The 19568-nt window shown below is 37.9% G+C and overlaps 1 protein-coding gene across 3 annotated transcripts in view; it reads left to right on the top strand.

Annotated features, from left to right (window-relative positions):
* Positions 1-19296, top strand: part of MAFK (MAF bZIP transcription factor K) — a 34665-nt gene extending 15369 nt beyond the window's left edge. The window contains exons 1-3 of one of the 3 annotated variants that reach the window (XM_075179572.1): positions 8515-8643; positions 10598-10677; positions 12221-19296. In XM_075179572.1, the coding sequence (XP_075035673.1) occupies positions 10642-10677; positions 12221-12652 (468 nt within the window). In that variant the 5' untranslated portion in view covers positions 8515-8643; positions 10598-10641 and the 3' untranslated portion in view covers positions 12653-19296. Of the gene's footprint in view, positions 1-8514; positions 8644-10597; positions 10678-12220 lie in introns of those variants that run through there. The other 2 variants (XM_075179571.1, XM_075179573.1) reach the window with 2 other exon arrangements.
* The last annotated feature ends 272 nt before the right edge of the window (positions 19297-19568 follow it).

The following is a 19568-nucleotide window of genomic DNA, read 5'->3' as shown; positions in this document are numbered from 1 at the left end:
AGAAGCGATCCTTTCGGCGATTGAACCGAACGTCTGCAGATAAATAGGGGATTAGAATGATACCAGACATGATATATTTCCTGTGACTTGAACCTTAGGTCTCACTAACATGTACAAATAACCTTAAAATATCTAACTATAAACTAATAACATCTGTTCATAAACGACTGTGAATTGGAACTAAAATGAACTATATACAAATGAATGTGTAAGTGCGAGTGTATGCGTGCGTTATTTATCGTGCAATTGCGCCATGACACGTGGCGTACTGATCGCAAACGCACGGTAAAACAATATGAATCAATATACTTTCTTTCATTCAATTACTTGACTTTGACAGTGTGGAAAGCAAATTTTTATTTCTGATTGTCAAAAGTGAAACTGTTATTGCCTTGCGTTTATTTACAATTAAAATGATCGACTGTGCTGTTTGGTTATATGGGACAGTTTAGAAGCCTAATTAGTTCTTGTGAGTGGTTTGTGAAGGTAATTGAGCACTATGATTAATGACTGAGCCTGAGAGAGAGACAGTGGAAGTGTAGATTGTCTTTATACTGTCGCACACAGGCAGTGTGATAAGCTTGCCACTTGAGTTGATTGTACATAGGACAACCCTCTCTTCTCTCATTTGCTGATGTCTAGAAGAATATAGAATTGAGATCATTTGTACTAACTACTCGGTGCTCTGGCAGACATGCACACTTGTAGTATGGAGAGAGATGAAAAAAGTCCATCTCCTTCCACTTTAGAATTACCCTTTCCATTAAATAAAACTTACGTTTCACTGCTTGGTTTAGCTATTTGCTTAAATTAATAATGAGTGAAGAGACATCAGATTGTCTTTCTTACATGTAGCATTTTCGTTTGTTTGAAACTTTGTTTTACGTTGGGCAAACCTTCCCTGTTTTTCTGCCAAAGTGCAATTGGATGGTGGAAGATGTGTCCCATTAATATTTTAGGACTAGACATTATCTCCACCCACATTGAAAGGAACAACATCACTCCGACCAGTTCCTCACATTAACCGATACAAACATATACTCCACAGCAAACCCTGACAATTTGCTCCATAAACCTATGTGCTTTGGCAGGAATCTTAACCATTGTGTGTTTCGTAAATGGCCTCCAATATAGTTGTCTTCCCTGAGAAAGTTCTTGATAAGCTCTACATTGTTTAGAAATCCAAAATATGTATGCACTTCTCTCATTATAGGTTCTTTGTAATATGCTTAGATGTTAAGCAGTACTGAACAATAAGGTATTTACTGTGCACTAATGGATGGTTTTCAGTTGCATGGAAACCACTCGGCCCAACACGGGACCAGCCACCTTCATTTAAATCGTATGGATTCCATTAATTACATTACTGAGCATAACTGGTTGCACATCATCCAGGTAATCATCTGGTGCAAGGACTGAAGGGTTATGGTGGTTGTGATTGTGTAGTCCAGGCGTGGACAAACTGTGGCTCTCCAGGTGTTGGGAAACTACAAGCCCCAGCATGCTCTGCCAACAGATAGTCAGCTGATAGCGGTCAGGGCATGCTGGGACTTGTAGTTTCCCAACATCGAGAGAGCCACAGGTTGGCCAGGCCTGCTGGGATTTGTAGTTTCACAACACCTGGAGAGCCGCAGGTTGCCTAGCCCTGCTGTAGGGAATGCAATCAAAAATTGTATTTGACATGCCCCCTTCTCATGCGCATGTGACTTGAGATGACCTGATAAATGTCTATAGTATAATGTTTTATGAAGAGATTCTGACTTTAGCATTATATTTATATTTAGAAGTGGCAGTTTCTACTCTATTACTGTTCCCTTCATGCCCTGTCTTGTCACAATATAAATGGTCTAGTGTTGTCTTACTCTCTGTTTTGTTACTATTGTTAACTGCTTTACTAGATATTGTTAGACTTTGCATGTCACATTTTGGGTCATATTGACAAACTGTTGCATTAGTGTTAAGCTGTTGTCACTTACATAACCAGAACTACTGTGCTCTGTTGGTAATTTAACAGACTATAGTTTGTATACAAATAAATATATTAATAATTATTGCATATCACCAAATCCATGAGCATTTGTGTTCTTGTTTTAGTGGCTAAGGGGTTAAAAATGAGTTAATCATACACATATTTGCAGTCAGTCTCACCATTACACTTCTAAGAGAAGTAATCAGCTTTTCCATGTGTAAAGGTCATCCTGTGCACAGACATCTGTGTGTGTTTTATGAGTACATTCACTTGTTAGCTAAATTAAGGTACCTCTTTAGAAATGTATGTTTTTGGTTTTGTGTGTGGATGCCTGTGTAAAGGTGTGGACACAGACCGATGAGTCTTCTTTTCTACCTATAAAAGTTAGTCACGTTCTTGCACCACGCCCATGCTTTTTCTTTGGGCTCACAGTTAGCTGTGTAGGTGAAGTTGAAGTTAAAGGTCATAGACATCTCTCCTCCTTGTTAATCATCTTTTCTTGTGCAACTGTTTTTATGTTTTTTTTAAACAACAAAGTGTTCACTCACTCTTTCCCTGCCCTATCTGCTCCAACTCTTCCCTCGGCAACAAACTTTGCCATGCTGTCCATTTCCTTCCTCACAACACCAGTAGCAATGGTGATAAGGCCTGTTAGGGCACTGGGTGGGCATACTGGTTTGGTGACACAGTTTGGGCATCTTTGTATATTGGCATGGGGGAACTCACTAATGTACATTAGCATGGAGATATAATCCTTGATGAATCCTATAATTATAACTTGGGCTTTCTTTGCTAGACTTTAAAGTCTTTACAGAGTCCTTGATAGACACCACACTTACAAGGGAATATCAGTGTGTTTATGAACATTCTACTATACTCTGAGCTATTTAAAGTTGCTTTATGATCATAATGTAAAACAACATTAGAGGAAATGTGAGCTTAGTAATTTCTTTGGGGCAAGGTCACTTTTGAGCAACAAAATAGTTGTCCAGCCATGTTGTGATGTGTCTTGCTGGGGAAAGGTGGTGGTGTTGACTAGGGAATTTGATTAAAAAATGTAAGTGATTTTATTGCCCTGTTCTCTACAAGGCTTAAAGAACAGCCCTATCCAAAATAAAAGTTTAGTTTTTAGAGTTAGGTGAGATAAAATAAGAAAATGTTCTTGCATCTGCTCCTCCGATCCCTTATTCCTGGGGGTTCACAATCGACACTGTAGCTGTCAAAGCAATAGGTCATCTTTGTTGCTCAGAGTGGCTGTTTTACAAGTTCCTAGCAGCATTGTCAAATCCCCAATGTGGCTCACAGGCTCGGGGAGCAGGAGTAAGTACAATTTTTGCTTTAGTTAAGTATGGAGCAGCAAGGGTTTCTGACATCACCTGTCACTGGAGAAGTTGGTGTCTAGGAGTCCAGAGGAGCTGCAAAGGTTCTTGCAGGGAGAGCAGGACCTCTCTTGTGTGGGCTGCTACACCGATTGTTCAACATGCTGTCTTCTCCCTGTGTGTGTATGGGGATCACCGCCTCCCGTGTACCCCAGCTCAAGAGCTTGCTGGTGGCTACTGTGGACTGTGATTTGTACATTTTCTCTGCCGATTAACCAGTGCGCTATGGGAATTGTTCCCATTTGGTTCTTGAATGCATTACTGATCCTTTCTTTCATTGTTGGGATCTGTGTATTTATATGAGTTGTGCCCCAAATTTAATTTCTGGATTTCTTCACTTACTGTACAAGTGTTTTATGCTGGTTATGTAACAGCATTAAAATATGTATAATGCAATCAAGTGTATCTGCCTGTTAGTGAGTGCACTGTGACTCTACGGGTATGTCCCGCAGGCTGTTTTTTGGAACGGTTTTCTAGAGTTTCCTAAAAAGTCCCCCCAAAGCACCTCTTCTTTCACACGGTTCCAAAAAAAGAAAGGTGCTTCAACGCCTATGTTTTTTACACAGTAACATGCAGTTTTTATGAAGGCCACAGATCTGAAGGTAACCATGTACAACGGGTATAGTGTGTACACATGAATCGGCATGTCCATTAGAACTTTTTATTTTTCCTGTCGTTGGTGAAATGCAGGTTTCTGGATTTTGTGTTACAGTGAAGATAATTATTTTATCTTCTATTTGGTGTTAGTGTATTGCATTGTTTTAGTTTTATATTGCCAATCATTTGTCCTTTTGGAAAGGTTTGTACAAACTGGTAAAGTGTGTAAACAATGATTCATCCTTTTGCCCTTTATATACAAGTATTTCCTTTTATTAAAGGCCCAGTATTCACTCTGTTTTCCTGCTCAGTATAACAATAGCTTGTTCCAATGTCGGCACTTTGTGCATTAAGGTTTATAGACCATATTACCTGTCATTATTTTGGAGATGATGCTGTTAGTCAGGCTAACAGAGACATTTTTTTGGTGCTAAGAAATTAATATTTTTGACCATTCTGCCAATGTCCATTCAGCAGAGCCATGTGATGGGGTTAGATGTGGTCTTTTTGCTACACATACCTTTAACAATACCATGGGATAACAGATGGGGATACTACACAGTATAAACAAAGCTGTATTTAGAAATAAACTATAGGCTGTGATACTAGACATGGAAAACATGTTAATATAATTATTATTACTTAAAAAGCAGTTGCATATCCATCATAATTTACAACTGAGCAGGTTACAAGTCATCACAACACACAAACAGACTTTGGTTTTTGCCATGTTGTTGCGTCTCCTCTGAATTGCAGATAGGTAAGGGTCTTCTTGACGAAGAAGTGGTCTCATAGGAGGAATAATGGCCTTTGCTGGACATCTGTCACTGAAAGCTGGCGTTAAAGTTATCGTAATAACGGGAATTACGTGCACTAATAACGGTAATAGTGCGCAAACCACGTTACTTTTCCGAGTGAATATGCCCCTTTGTGTATGTTGCATAGACCATGCGTTAAAGTTTATTGTTTTGTTTTTGTTTTTTGTTTTGTTTTTATTGCATCAAGCTATAAATACCAGTGTAATTCACCAGGAAGGATAGAGTGTCCTGGAACTTGCATGGCAAATATATCTTAAAGTTAATACTATCCCAGGTACGTACCTGATTTATAAATAAACTGGACTCTGATCATTCTCACTTTAGAGAACCCCCTGGCCATGTCAGGACAAATAAGGGATGACTATTTAAAAATCTTTTTGTTATAGAACTTAGGCTGGGTACATATTGCACAATTTTCCAACCAATGTGTTATCTATAACGATTTTACTAACGACTGTAAAAAACAATAAAAAAGTCACGATCAGCATGCCTATTCATGTGTACACACTATACATGTTTTAAAAGATTTACCTTCAGACCTTCATCTGTGATAACCGTCGGCTGAAAAGATCGAGACTCTGTAAACGATATGGAGATCCTGATCATGAGTATATATACAAATTGCAGGATTGGAAGGATGTCGTTCCATAGCTGAACGAGATTTATAGTTCTGCTGAACAATCTTAACAAATGATGGTCGGTGCTTTGGAGTGACTATCATTCATTCTCTAAGGCTGGTTACGCACTACAAAAACTTTCGACTAATTTGTTATCAAATATTTTACAAATGACTGAAGTTCCAATCAGTCTGCTGATACATGCATACACACTATACATGATTTACCTTCAGATCTGTGCTCTTCATCTGGTCCTGTAGTCGTTTAGAGGATGACAGCACAATATCCATTTATTCATTCATTCCTGTTTCACTGATTAACTGCCTTGTTATAGCTATCCACATGTCATTACAAAGTTTGTTAGCTTCAGTGACTCTGAAATGAAATATTCAGTCTCAGAACGAACAGACAAATTATTTCATCTACAGCATTCTCTACATTTATTCGCGAGGACATGTTCATTATCGGCATTGACTGAAAAGACCATGGGCTAGAGTTACTAAACTGCGGGTTTGAAAAAGTGGAGATGTTGCCTATAGCAACCAATTAGATTCTAGTTGGCATTTATTTAGTACAATCTGCAAAATGACAGCTAGAATCTGATCGGTTGCTATAGGCAACATCTCCACTTTTTCAAACTCGCAGTTTAGTAAATATACCCCCATGACTCTGTAAACTCTATGGATATCGTGATTGTGAGTCATACACACTGCAGGATCTGAAGGTGATTGGAACAAGATTATTAGTTTCACTGACCAACCAAATGAACTGACGATCGGTGCTTTGAAACGACTATCGGTCATCGTGTAAGCGTACACACTAATGCGCTACCAGGCTGAACAGTTGTTTATCAGGGGATTGGCCAGATAATTGGTTGGAAACACTGTAGTGTGTACCTAGCCTAGTTTCTATAATGGTGCTAGCAAGTGTCTCAGTCAGTGGCTTGTGTTACGAATTAACTAAAAAAACACAATTACATTTTAATGCTGTTTACTGTTTTATACACTTTGTTTGTGTGAAGAGTTCACTAAAACCAAGCAGTTACTGGTGTAATCATTGCTGGTGAAAGTTTGTTTTGTGAACAATGACTGACTTGAGTTGAATATAAAACACATCGAGGTATGAGGATTGTCAATAATAGACGTTCTTTTCCATCATTTGCGTCTTCTGTGCACGCCTTTTGCATATTTTCTATAATTAAGTTTATCTATTTGGCTGAAACCCCCCCAAAGTCTTTTTGTATTATATCATCTTTATTTCCACTGAAAGTTTTTTTCATTATATTTCAATGCTTTCCCTTCTATGCCTCTTTACTGCAGCAAGCTTATAATTATTGGCCAGTCCAGCAGTGAGTCATATGAGAAGTATGTCACAGTGTTTCCTCCGGAGCTGTCAGAATTTTTCTGTCTAAATAAGCAGTTTTTTTAATATATATATATATATATATATATATATATATATATATATATATATATATATATATATATATATATATATATATATATTCATTCATTTATTTTTATTGATTTAAATATTTTAAATATGTTTACTTATTTCAGTGCTTAGTAAAGTTTTGGGGCCTTTGTGTTCACTTTGCAATTTCAACTAGCTTCAAACAGAAACTTTTTTGATGATGGTGTTTAAAGCTACACTACTATCTAATAAAGGTGCAATTGAGCCCAGGGACTACTACAGTCAAATCAATCAAGTTAACCACCTGTAAATGGTTTTAGGCTGGGACCATAACGGGAATGGAGAAGGCCCAGGACAACCTGCATTGAGCAGCCCCTGGTCCTCAGCTAGGAGAGGGGTTGGTGGCGATACCATCTTCCGCTAGGTTGTAGTGCAGCTTTAAGTGAAAGAGATCACTTCACAGCAGTATAGGGCTGTGTTTTCGTCATCCTAGACAGGGTGGAGCCAGCTATATTGTAAGGTCAACCAAAATTCATTAGAACAAAGCTTTTTAATGCATTCGGAACTGTTGACAACATCCCAGAGGCATATTGCACCTTGTAGACATGCTTCAGTGATGTCATAAGTTCCTAGTGAATTGATAGGCTACATTCTCATGACAAGAAGGCACAGTGTGTTTTTCATGTATTGTACCAGCTTTAAAAACTGAAAAGAGTGGGTATTCGTAACTGTATCTTCCATTTGCATTTTTCTAATGTGAATATTAAGGGATGAATGAATGTATAAAATTATATTGGCTTCCCATATCTAGTATACTTGATGGTGCTAATAAGTTTGCTTGCAGAGCTCACCATTCATTACAGCTCTCTGGTCCCTTCTGCCAGTCACATTGAGGGTTTATAATCCCATCACAGTGGGCATGGCTTCACAGTAAGACTTGTAACAGAATTTGGGGTGGGGTATACAGTAACTTGGGGGCACAGTCAGGCCGTGAGAGAAATACGATATAGACTAGGCAAAGGTATAGCAGACATAACGTAGTAGCCTGCAACATTGTATAATGTAAAAAATATCTTGTGTGTGTATGTGTATATAGATATAGATATAGATATATATATATATATATATATATATATATATATATATATATATGTTTATGGATGGATGGATAGATAGATAGATAGATAGATAGATATAGTCCCCTCTGCTAGGTATGATTAACCCCAGGTTAGTGTCCCTTTAATATGAGAGAAAATAGCTTGCTTATGTATATTGCTCCCAAGCACATGTAATCGTTAAGAAGCATGACTTGCAGAATTTCTGAAAGTGCTTTGCTGTGCATCTGCCATACTCTGCAAAATTCCCCTAAGCAATTGCAATGCATTACTTCTTATATAAAATTCCCTAAAAACCTCAGTGGTGTAATGTCTGGGGATTTATCTAAAAGAGAACTAGTCTGTTTTCTTTTTCTTTTTCTTTTTTTTCTTATTTCTTTAAGGCAGAAAAAGTTTATAGTAAACAAGGCTGTGTGCTGCCATATGCCACAGAGCAAGGTTTCCATGCAGAGGCAGGGGAACTTCCTTATGTATTACTATAGTTTGCAGCTACAAGCACGTGGGAGACAGGGGAGTGTTGGTCTGGTCTGTGGGAATGTGAGCTCTGCAAAGCCTGTAAACAGCCGATGAGTCACAGCATTGCTATGTCACACAGTGATTGGAGGGCCTCCCTCAGTGTGGCTTCCTTCTGTGTGAGCGAGTGGATGTACTCATGCAATGTCTTTACAGGGAACGGAGCTTCCTCCAGCTTATTTACACTTTAAGCGCCGTGCCAGGTCACAGTCTCTCTACCAGGTGAGGACCCAAAGGCTTGCAATGCGGGATTCTGGGCATGCTTGGAATGTACTTGTGTAATGTCATAGGGAGAAATGAGATAGCAGAGTGATACAAGTCACAGGCCTTGCAATGATTTGTAGTGTGTATGTTTGTGTGAGTCTTGTGTTTACGTTACATTAGGCAAGCTTAACCTATTTGATCACTTAACTAGAAAGTCTTATTTATATGAGCCATTCTCCTCTGTCCAGGGATCTTCCAAGTGCTAAACAACTCCCATGATTTCTAGACTCTCTTGTGACTTGTCAGTGGCCTGTTGATGGACATAAGGTTTGCAGTTTGACAGCAGGGAAACCTATGGATTTTCCAATCTCACTTTTTATTATTATTTTTTTTCCCACCATGGTGACAGAGATGCTTGTTAATATATAGGAATGTGTATTACTAAAGCATATGCCCTCCAAGGGTCAAAATACACTGCAAGTGTAACAAGTGACAGGAAATAGTGATCATATTTTTGATATGCATTTTATCATGTGCTTTTTTCTACTGTAACCATCCGTCCATATTATTCTTGAAGCACCTTTTATTCATTGGTGTTTTCCTCTAACTGGATGCAGATCTATTTGTACTGTAGCATTAAACTTGAAAATGATAACTGGTATTCAGCGTACAGTCATTAGATTGTTACAGCACTTTCTTTTTTTTATCTGAATCATGTCACAGAAGAGAATATCTTAAGAGATCAGTTCAATGACATATCTTTCGCTGGTAGGACAAGACATGGTGATCTTGCTGTTAATTAAAGCCAGCACTTGTTTTGTTGTGATCCTGCTTGTGGCACTTTTCCTTTCATTATGAGCTTTCCCCGGCTAGCCAGCTGTGAGCGGGGTGTGTAGTTAGTAATGACTTTCTTCATCCAGGGTTTCTTTTTTTTTTTTTTTTTTAATTTCTGATTCCTATCACAGCAAAGGAAGTAAACACTTAAATTCCTGTGCCAGGCTAATCCTTTAGGATTACCAGGTTCACACCGTGGCAAAAATAAATAAATAAACTGGTAATCAAACCATTAAAGCAAGTTAATAATATGAAGGACCAGTACCTTTACCCAGCAAACCAGTAACTGCATACCAACCATTTTTATTGTGTTCCAGTTTTGCTCTTTGATCTGATCGGTTTATGACACTATCAGATCTTAGTCTTTCATCTTTTGAGTGCTTCACTTCCCAACACACCCACCTCTGTGCTATCAATGGGATGGTTCACTCCTTTCCTTCTGTGCCTTTGTTGGACTTGCCCTCAAGTCATCTGCACACTTGGACCTTTCTTTTTTTTTTTTTTCTTCTTCTTCTTCTTCTTTTCCCCCCTTCTTTTGTCTCCATGGTAACAGTCTCTAAGTTGGCTGCTTTTTGATGGTTTCCATGGCAACCATCCTTGGGAAATCTGTAGTGTCTCAGCTACATTTTCTTTTCATCAATGATTTAAATGCCGGGTTTGTAATTAGCAGTGTGACATTGTCATATTGTGAGGAGGGATGAATCCGGTTCCGGTGCTGTTTGTATGATTGCCAGGGGGGTGGTTCCCGACCTCTAATTTTTGCCACTGTACGGTTTCAGATGGGCAGCTGCAGGTTTTCACTCCATTATTTGCTAGCCGGCCAGGTTTGCTGAAATCTCAACACCTCAGCGTGCTATTTTCAGCTTCAGGTTGACATCCATTTTCCCAAGCTTCACTTATTGTGTGTTATCCAATTTATTTATTTATCTCTATGGTAAGTCCATTTCAGTTACTGTGACGTTGAGTCTTAATCTTGCCTATCTTGACAGGAGACGTTGATGTTGTATGTGTGTATAATATACAATGTTTTATAAAAACACACAAAAAAAATATTGATCTTTAACTAGACCTGTATTGTTTTTTTTTTTGTTTTTTTTTGTTTGTTTTTTTTTGTTTTTTTTTGTTTTGTGTTTTTTAGTTGCTTTTTCTGCACCATTCTGTCCTGGTGATTGTTTACAGGTTATGACGACTAATCTCAAACCAAACAAGGCATTAAAGGTAAGATGAGCTCCTCATTTGTGGTGCATTGTGTGTCCTGTTATATTTCAAACGTGCATTCCGCTATAGATGTAAATGAATCCCGAAAAACTTTTTTTTTACAAAAAAAAAAAAAAAATCAACCCCCCTTCACCACCACCATTTTTACACAAAAGTTGGCCCAGTGTGGATATATAATTTGTATCGCTATTCATGGAGAGGCCATCTTGAAAAAGTGATGCATTGAATAGTCCTGGAAGTGTAATGTGCATTTAGTATTAAAGTGGTTGTGTGTTGGCATTATGAGTGAGCCTCTGTTAGTAAAGCCCAGCATTTAGGTATGAATGATAGGTCACAGTGGTATGCAGCAATTGGAGGTGCTTGGCTTCCACAAAATATTTTATTGAGGATAGCTGACAAGGTAGGGACTCATTCCCATATGGGTTGTTTTCGGTTTAGAGAATGAGACATAACATCTATGTTGTACAGAGTTTTCACCTTAAAGTTTTCGGAAGTTCGTAAGTATGCGTCATTTTGTATTAAACGATGCTAAAGTTCTCTTGCATAATGATAGCTGTGCTCTATGCACTTGAAAACCTTCGTTAGATTCCAACTTGATCAAGTGCTAATTATGCACAGTGAACAGTTTTATGCGTAGCAGAGAGGTCTGATACATAGAGAAAGTGCAGCGCCAAATATGAACTGCAGCGGTCACAGCTATTGTAGCAGGACCCTACTGAAATACAGCGATTTGTGAGAGGATCTCATTTGAGTTTTAAAGTTGGGAAACTCCTTTTTAGGCAGGAACTTTTTTTATAGTCTGCACACTAGGGGTAGACATAATCTTCATGTTTGCAATTTTCCATGTCTGTTCAGATTTGTGCAAGCTGCCATTTGGACTACAGGCGTGATCACACATGTGCGCTGGGAATTTTTCTAAAATATGTCAACTTGAAAACGTGAGCTTTAGTGGCATTTTAGTGATGCCTTTTTAATGCATTTTTCCATGCGTTTTCGGTGCATTGCACCTTTACTAATACAGTCTATTGTACTGGTAGCGTTCACTAAGCTCTCTAAACCTGCTAAAATATTAGAACTCTACTGTGGGAAGTGCGTCACTGATGTGTATTGGGCCTATTTTTAATCTGGTTTTCATACATTTATTAATATGTGTAATGCTCTGAAAAGCGGATGGGTCTGAATGAGCCCACTAATAAGCTGAAAATCTATCCATGTTTTGTATAATTTATTGTCATAAGCAGTTTCATTATTTAACATGAAATCTGAGAATTGAACTTTTTGTTTTTTGGTCTGTTAATATTTTGTTGGCCTTCTATAAAGAAAACATCACATAGCCTGAACTTTTACTACAATTTCATCTTGTCTCTTTTTTTTTTCCCCCAACACATTTTGTCTGGTTTATAAAAGGCCTGCGATGTTAAACAATGAAAAACACAGATTTATGTTATGATCTTTTGTTTTAGCTGTTTACAATAATTTTATGCTAAAGAGAATACTAGGTTACTTGGCCGATTTGTAGTAATCTGTGGCTTACCCTGTACAGGTAAAGAAGGAGGCGGGAGAGAACGCCCCAGTGTTAAGTGACGATGAACTCGTGTCCATGTCGGTGCGGGAGCTAAACCAGCACCTCCGAGGTCTCTCTAAAGAGGATATCATCCGCTTAAAGCAGCGTAGGCGCACTCTCAAAAACCGTGGCTACGCCGCCAGCTGCCGAGTAAAACGTGTCACTCAGAAAGAGGAGCTGGAGAGGCAGCGAGTGGAGTTGCAACAAGAAGTGGATAAGCTGGCGCGGGAGAACTCCAGCATGAAGCTTGAGTTAGATGCTCTACGTTCCAAATACGAAGCCCTCCAGACCTTTGCCCGCACAGTCGCCAGAGGCCCCATCACCCCGACCAAGGTTGCCACCACCAGTGTCATCACCATCGTGAAGTCTGCTGACATATCGGCATCCATACCGTTCTCTGCGGCATCCTAGTATCTATGAAAGGCGAGAACTAGCAGCCTGTTCTAAAAGGGACATTATGAGATTCACTTGCATTGTCTCTCAGTTCCTTTCCTGCCTATCCGAATGTTAGGCATTGCCTTTTATTCCATTGCCCACCCTGACATGATGCGTAGAGGCAACAACACACAAGATCAAAGCACTATGGCCTTGTAATTGTACCAGGGAATTTGGCTCATTGCATTCTGATGAGGGTAATTGTTTTAATGTAATTATCAATTGGGCCTCATATTAAATTTATGGATCTCCTCAGACCCTTCATAAACAAACGTTTAGGAAAGTAATGGCGGCTTAACCCACTTTTTTAATTTATTTATTTATATTTTTCAAGTAGAACAAAAATGATCAACCTGTAAATTTTCTAGGGGGAAGGGGTGTATTAGTTTACATGTGGGCACATGGTCTTGTCAGTGGGGAGGGGGGTACACGCTGCACCTTTCATGTTTTCTTGGGTGATGACATAGTCAAATTTGTTTCATCTCATTGGTGGTTTGAAAATGGCTTTTCTATCGAAACTCAGGATTTCTTTATGTAGTTAAGTTTCTTATGGTAGTATAAAAAAGTGGTGTTCTTTAGTACAATTCCCGTTCTCCAATCAGATGTCATGAACACTTAATTTAAATTGCTTCTTCTTTACAGGTGCATTCTAGTGCACCGGTGTTGATTTGGTTTCTCAGTTCTCTATTCAACTACATAAATCTATGTAGACCTCAATTTGATTTCACACTGTTACGTTTTTCTAACCAATTAGAAAAAAAGTCTAAATCTTCAGCGAAAAGAGTTTTAAATTCTTGGTTCGAAATTGTAAATATGTGGTTTTCAATTATTTACTTTTTTGACACCAACACTTCACCTATATTGTATTTTATACATGAAATATTAAAATACTTGTCAGCTGGTTATTTTATAGTGACTGATTGAGAATTGTACCTCTTGTGGTGACAGCTAAATGCAAAGGGAGATGCTTTGATGGTTCCAGTAAGTGTTTCTTTATGATGAGCAGATTTTAGGACTATTGAAAGAAGTGTATTGTGATGTAGGTGGTTTGTTTAGTTTATTTTCTACTTTTATAAGCTTAGTGTTGTTTAGAAATGAATATATAGTGTTGAAGGTAATGAAGAAAGTTATTGGTAAAATGTGTTTTTATAGCCGGTTTAAAGCAAAACTTCTTAAAGATATTCTGGGCCATTTTCTTAACTAGGCTTTCATCAGCGCATTATTGAAGTCTTTCTTGGGCACTGAGTAGGTGTCTGTAGAACTATTTATTGTTATTTTGGCTTGAACTGTGCACTGCTGCAGTGATAGATATGCAGTTGGAAAGGTATGTTGTAGAGGTAAACCTTAAAGGGAAAATATGTTTTCAGAATGTACTGTAGTTGTCTTTAAAAAAAAAAAAAAAAGTTACACGTTTCAGACAACATGGACGAGAGAGTTCTAAATACTTTAAACAGTAAATGGGTTAGATTATTGGGAGACAGTGGCAGTTGTCTAAGGGTAGACCCCATTTTTAACACCGTACATCTCCCCAAGAAGCAGTAAAATTATAGTTGAAATTGTTAGGTAGAAGCTAAAAATAAAGATGCAAAAGTAAGTGCCTCAATTGTGGCCTGAAATTTCTATACAAACGTTGGCAAATAGAAAGCATAGAACAGACAAATAAATGCTATTTATCTTTAGTAGTTTATTTAAGGATACAAAGAACATAAGATGGATTATATAAAAAACGCAGCAACCTTGACATCCTGCTGCCTATATAAAACGAGATTGTCTTGTTTGATCAGGTTACAAGTGTAATGTTGGTTTCCTATTACAATCACAGTTTGTAAAGGGGAATGCCTATCGTAAGACAGATTGAGGCGGGAGGTTTAGAGGGACAGAATCATCTTGGGAATTGGGATTATAATGTACATTTTCTTACTGCACATACCCTGTTGGTACATAACATGACAGAAGTGTTGTACAGTGTACTGTACACTAACATAAATGTTGATTTGTGGAAGTGGCGTTTTACCTGCCACATCCGAATGTGGTGTTGGTGATGTTTGTGTACGTTATGTGTGAGAGGTGACAAGGAAGTAGAGGGCTATTGACAGAGATTAATAAAGCAGATGATTAAGAATGTGTTTTAAGCAGTGTAAAAGTTTGGTGCTTTTGTGGAGATGATGGCTATGGGCAATAGTTAGATATGTATTTGTGTGCAGTAATCTGAGAACTATGGTAAATGCATTTTCCATTTCTGTCATTATCAGACACTCGGAACTCGCCAGCAGCACATGTTGTGATCACTTTGCTGTCCATTCTTTTTGGCACATACAATCATGGTCTTGGGCCAGAAAGTAAGCCTGGCGGTCTCTGATGAAAGAACGTGTATGTCTTTGTTTATATCTCAGACCCTAATTTGCTGCTATCATGGTGCATATGCCCATGCGGGAAATACTGGATATGAACCTAGATGCTACCAAAAGGACACTGTCTTAATTCTTTAATTGAAGACCATGTTTAAACAAATGTTAGAATTGTATAATTTATGGCTGTTCTTTTATTACGAAGATTTTGCTCAAAGTCTCAGTTTTTATTGTTTTATTTATTTGTCGAGCTTCTATAGTTCAGTTTTAGTGGTCTGTAACTTCATATGCTGCAAACAGGTAATTAGTATTATGAACTGGTTAGGTAAATGCTATAGGCTACATGGATGTAGATAACAAGATATATCATGAAAATATCAATAAGCCAGTGAACTTTTTTATTGTATCCCCTTTTAAAGTAGAACTTCTTTGAATACCATTGTTCTAAAGAGTTGCACTTCAGCAGCCTCTATGTTTCCACTCATTAAACGTTGTCTGTCGCATCTGTATATGTTCATAACCTCCTGTATACGTCCAATTCAACTTTACTGCTCTGAAACCTACAGGAGTGTTTCAGTAGTATCCTCTCTGCAATGCACATCAATTTCCAATGAAAAGTTGATTTTTGAGCTTGCTGGAGCAGTGTTTGTTTTTGAAGGTGTCTGAGTTGTAACCATTATTTTTAGTCGGTCAAATTCCCTGGGTATCATTACAAGACGTTTAGTTCTACAACCAGAAGGTAGGCCTTTAAAAGACAGCAATAGTTGTGTTTGCCGTCTAAATGAAATATCATACCTTCATCTATTTCTGACAAGCCCTACCCTTTCGGGAACTTGTGTCACGGAGCCTGGCCTGTCCAAACCCTAGAGTTAGGGTAAGTGGCCACACAAGGGGCTAGATTTACTAAGCTGCGGGTTTGAAAAAGTGGGGATGTTGCCTATAGCAACCAATCATATTCTAGCTTTCATTTATTTAGTACTTTCTACAAAATGACAGCTAGAATCTGGTTGCTATAGGCAACATCCCCACTTTTTCAAACCCACAGCTTAGTAAATCTAGCTTAAGGTCTTTAAACCATTTTTAAGAACCTCATAAATTGATTCTATATCACAAAGATGTGACAGCAATCTGCTGCACAAAGATGTGTTGTTTATGTCTTGTTACGTTTTTGATTTCAAAATCCTATTTATTTGACGTGTGCCAAATGACTTTGGCTACGAAATTGCTAGCCCAAAACAGTGACTCCTCTCCTTCTCCCCTACTGGGGAGGAAAAAAAAGCTAAACACAAACAAAAAAACTAAAGGGAGAACAGGGACCTGGGCGTCATTATGCTGTTGATACCATGGTAATGGTAGGTAATCCATATTGGATATCCATAAGGAACATATGGAAATATTTAAAGAGAGATTAAAAAAAAGTTTTATCATACAGAGGTTTTTTTAAGGGGGAAAAAAAAATCTAATTGTTTCTTTGAAGTTTAATTATGCAGTTCTTTATTGGAAGACAATGCAAACATATGGGTTACTGTGAAGATATTTTTCGGGGTAAGAGGAAAGAAAATCCTCCCTCTTAATCTCTAAACGCCAGACAGAATTGACATCAAAATGATAAATTGTTTGGGGAAAAAGTGTATCATAGCCCCTTGTATACTACAACAACCCACAAGTGAAGCCTGACCTTGGGCTCTTGTGGTGTGCAAGGGGTTAATGTTCCTCTGTTTTCTTTTTTACTGTACAACTGTGTTCCATCTATTATATGTAATGCTATTTTAAAGATTTACTCCTTTTTATATTTTTATTTTGTGTGTGTTGTTGAATTTTGGTCTTCTTCCATGTCCCCTCTACACTCCTTTCTCAATGTGTTACTGTCCAGGAACCTTGCTCGGGGTATCGGCCTGTTGAGATGCCGTAAAAGTTATCTTGCTTAAAAACGATTTCATAATATTGTCCCCATGTACACGCCATTTTTATTCTAAAGTGTTAATACATCACCTAAAAAGCTACAGCGAGTTACAACATATCTGAGGTTCCTGCTGGTGGGTTAATGATCGCAGTTGTGGGACTAGAATGTCTGGCTGTTCAAACACTTGGGCACCTAGCACATCGGTCCATCTCAATATTCATTAACACTGGCTACAACTTAGAGTAATCAGTCAAGTTGACTGCAAATGTTGGATATCTGACTTGATCTTATGGGTTGTAAAACTTAAGAAAAAATAATGTATTGACTCGTATGTGCCCTCCTGTTATTAACAAGTTGTTTCATCTCTTTAGCTTCCTCCTTCCTCTTTCAGCCACATCTTTATATTATTGGGCAGATTTGCCCATGGAGACGACACAGTTCTGACATGTTCTTTAAAATGGAAATGCTTCTACTGGGAGACCAGCTTTATGTTGCGTCTGTGGGCAGTTAAAATAAACTACTCCGCTGTATGATAGAAAAGCGTGGCTGAAATGGTAGCAAGGAAGTTAGAAATATAAAGCATTCTACTTGGTTAAGGATGCAAGAGGATATACACTGTAATAGTCATCTGAATGTGGAACCCCACTCTAAAGAACCAATTGCACTTGCAGTATTAACCTACATCCAAGAATGCCTTAACATACATGTATAACCTAAATAACCTGTTGTAATGCGTTTGAGCTGTTGGTGAATGGATATATAAATAGACATTGACTGTTAAGGTGCTTTAGAGAAAAGAAGATGCCCATTGTCCCAACCCCGTAAATCATGGATAAAAATCTGTATCAACATAGTATGATTGTCATCCCCTTGAATCTTCAAATTCCCTGCTCTAACCTGCAGCACGTTCAGTCCACACTGCTATTGTGGCCCAATGCAATCTTCATAGTCTGCCTAGGTTCTGAACGATTTCAAGTCGAGTAGTTCTGCTTGTTGTATGTTGTCCTGTAACACTTGTCTGGGGGTAAAATGCTGCATTTTCTTCCTAATTGATGATCATTTAGGGTTTCCAGGTATTTGTCATATATATGTATGTATCTACAATGATGCCTTCGGATGTTGTCATGTGAGAGTATCTCCATGTAAAATCATATTTTGGCCCGTATGGGTTGATAGATTTGTACACCTTCCACAAATGATGGTCTCTAAACACCTGTGGTGTTTCCTTTTAGTCTGTTTTTAGAGTTGTGTATTTCAAGTACAAATGACAGATTGCCAAAACTACATGTTCTATTTCCATTACTTTAGGAAATGCCACAGAACATCCAGTAATGTGTAAAATACCATGGACTTTGCTAATATCACTTCAGAACTATTAAATGGTGCATTCGCCTTAATCTTCAAGTCCATATTTAAACCAACATGCCCAATTGCTGTTTCAGTGTAGTTGTTGGTGCATTTTTGGTAAATGCTAAGATGCTGCTGTGAGTGTTTTGTTCGTTTGTTTTTTGGGGGGGTGGGAGGGGGGGTTCTGTTTATGTTTTGGAGACTTTTTAATATGTTCTATTGTCTCTATTATAAAACAGCCACTCTATGTATTTCACCTGTCTGGTGCTGGGTGTTTGTAGTAAATTAAAAATGCTCACAATTCATGACGGGAACTAAGTGTTAAGCTTAACTCAAACATATCTCTCCACCTCGGCTTTTAATTTTCCTTCCCCCATAACAAATATTCAAAACTATGGTATTTCAAGTGAAAAAGTGATTGTACGGTGGAAGCGCGTCTACAATGTTATATTGCACTTGTTTGTAAGAGTGAAAGCACCTCATTATTGCTACCATTTATATTTGATAATATAAAATGATCCAGAGCTGTGACTTTGTGTAATACCATTGATGTAAACATAATTTCACAGTCTATTATACCATCATTTGTTTATGCTCCTTTTAAAATGTGATTTATTTCTCTCTTTTTATACTTTGTTGTTGTTTTGCATCTTGGGTAAAGACACACCACAAAGACATTCATATTGCTTTTATGTCAGTAAGAAAAGAGATCATTTGTAGAGTTCAATGCCTTCTGATTTGTCTCTGTGTTTTTTGTTTTGTTTTTCAGTAGGCTAATTTCAATATTTATTTTTTTTCCTGTGCTGCTTTTTTTTATATATATAAATATATATATAAAAAATAAATTATTGGGATATATCCAAGTTAATTGTGGATTTATGTTTGTTTGTCAAGACCGTAATCCTGTGTACTGTATGTGTGCACCAATTTCTCCTTATCTGACAGCCACAAAGTAATTTATTGCTGTATATAATACTGCTGTGACTGGTTTTGTACCTTTCCAATAAAGAGTTCTCATTGAAGTCTCTGTGAATTATCTTGAATTCTGTTTAATCAGAAATGTGACCAATGTCTTTCCAATAGCTGACTGATATTGAAACCTGTACTGTGACATGTATTTTAGATAGAGATTTGAACTGTGAGCACTTCATAATTTATTTGAAGGTAAGGCTAGGTAAACACTGGAGAATTTTCCGACCGACGTGTTATCTACAATGATTTTACCTTCGGCCGAAGGTCCGATCGCTCGGACGATTAATGCGTACACACTAGACACGTTTTAGACGATTAACGA

The sequence above is a fragment of the Mixophyes fleayi genome, chromosome 7 (assembly GCF_038048845.1).
Source record: "Mixophyes fleayi isolate aMixFle1 chromosome 7, aMixFle1.hap1, whole genome shotgun sequence".
NCBI lineage: Eukaryota > Metazoa > Chordata > Amphibia > Anura > Limnodynastidae > Mixophyes > Mixophyes fleayi.
The sequence above is the reverse complement of the archived record's forward strand: the minus strand, read 5'-3'. Positions and strand labels throughout refer to the sequence as shown.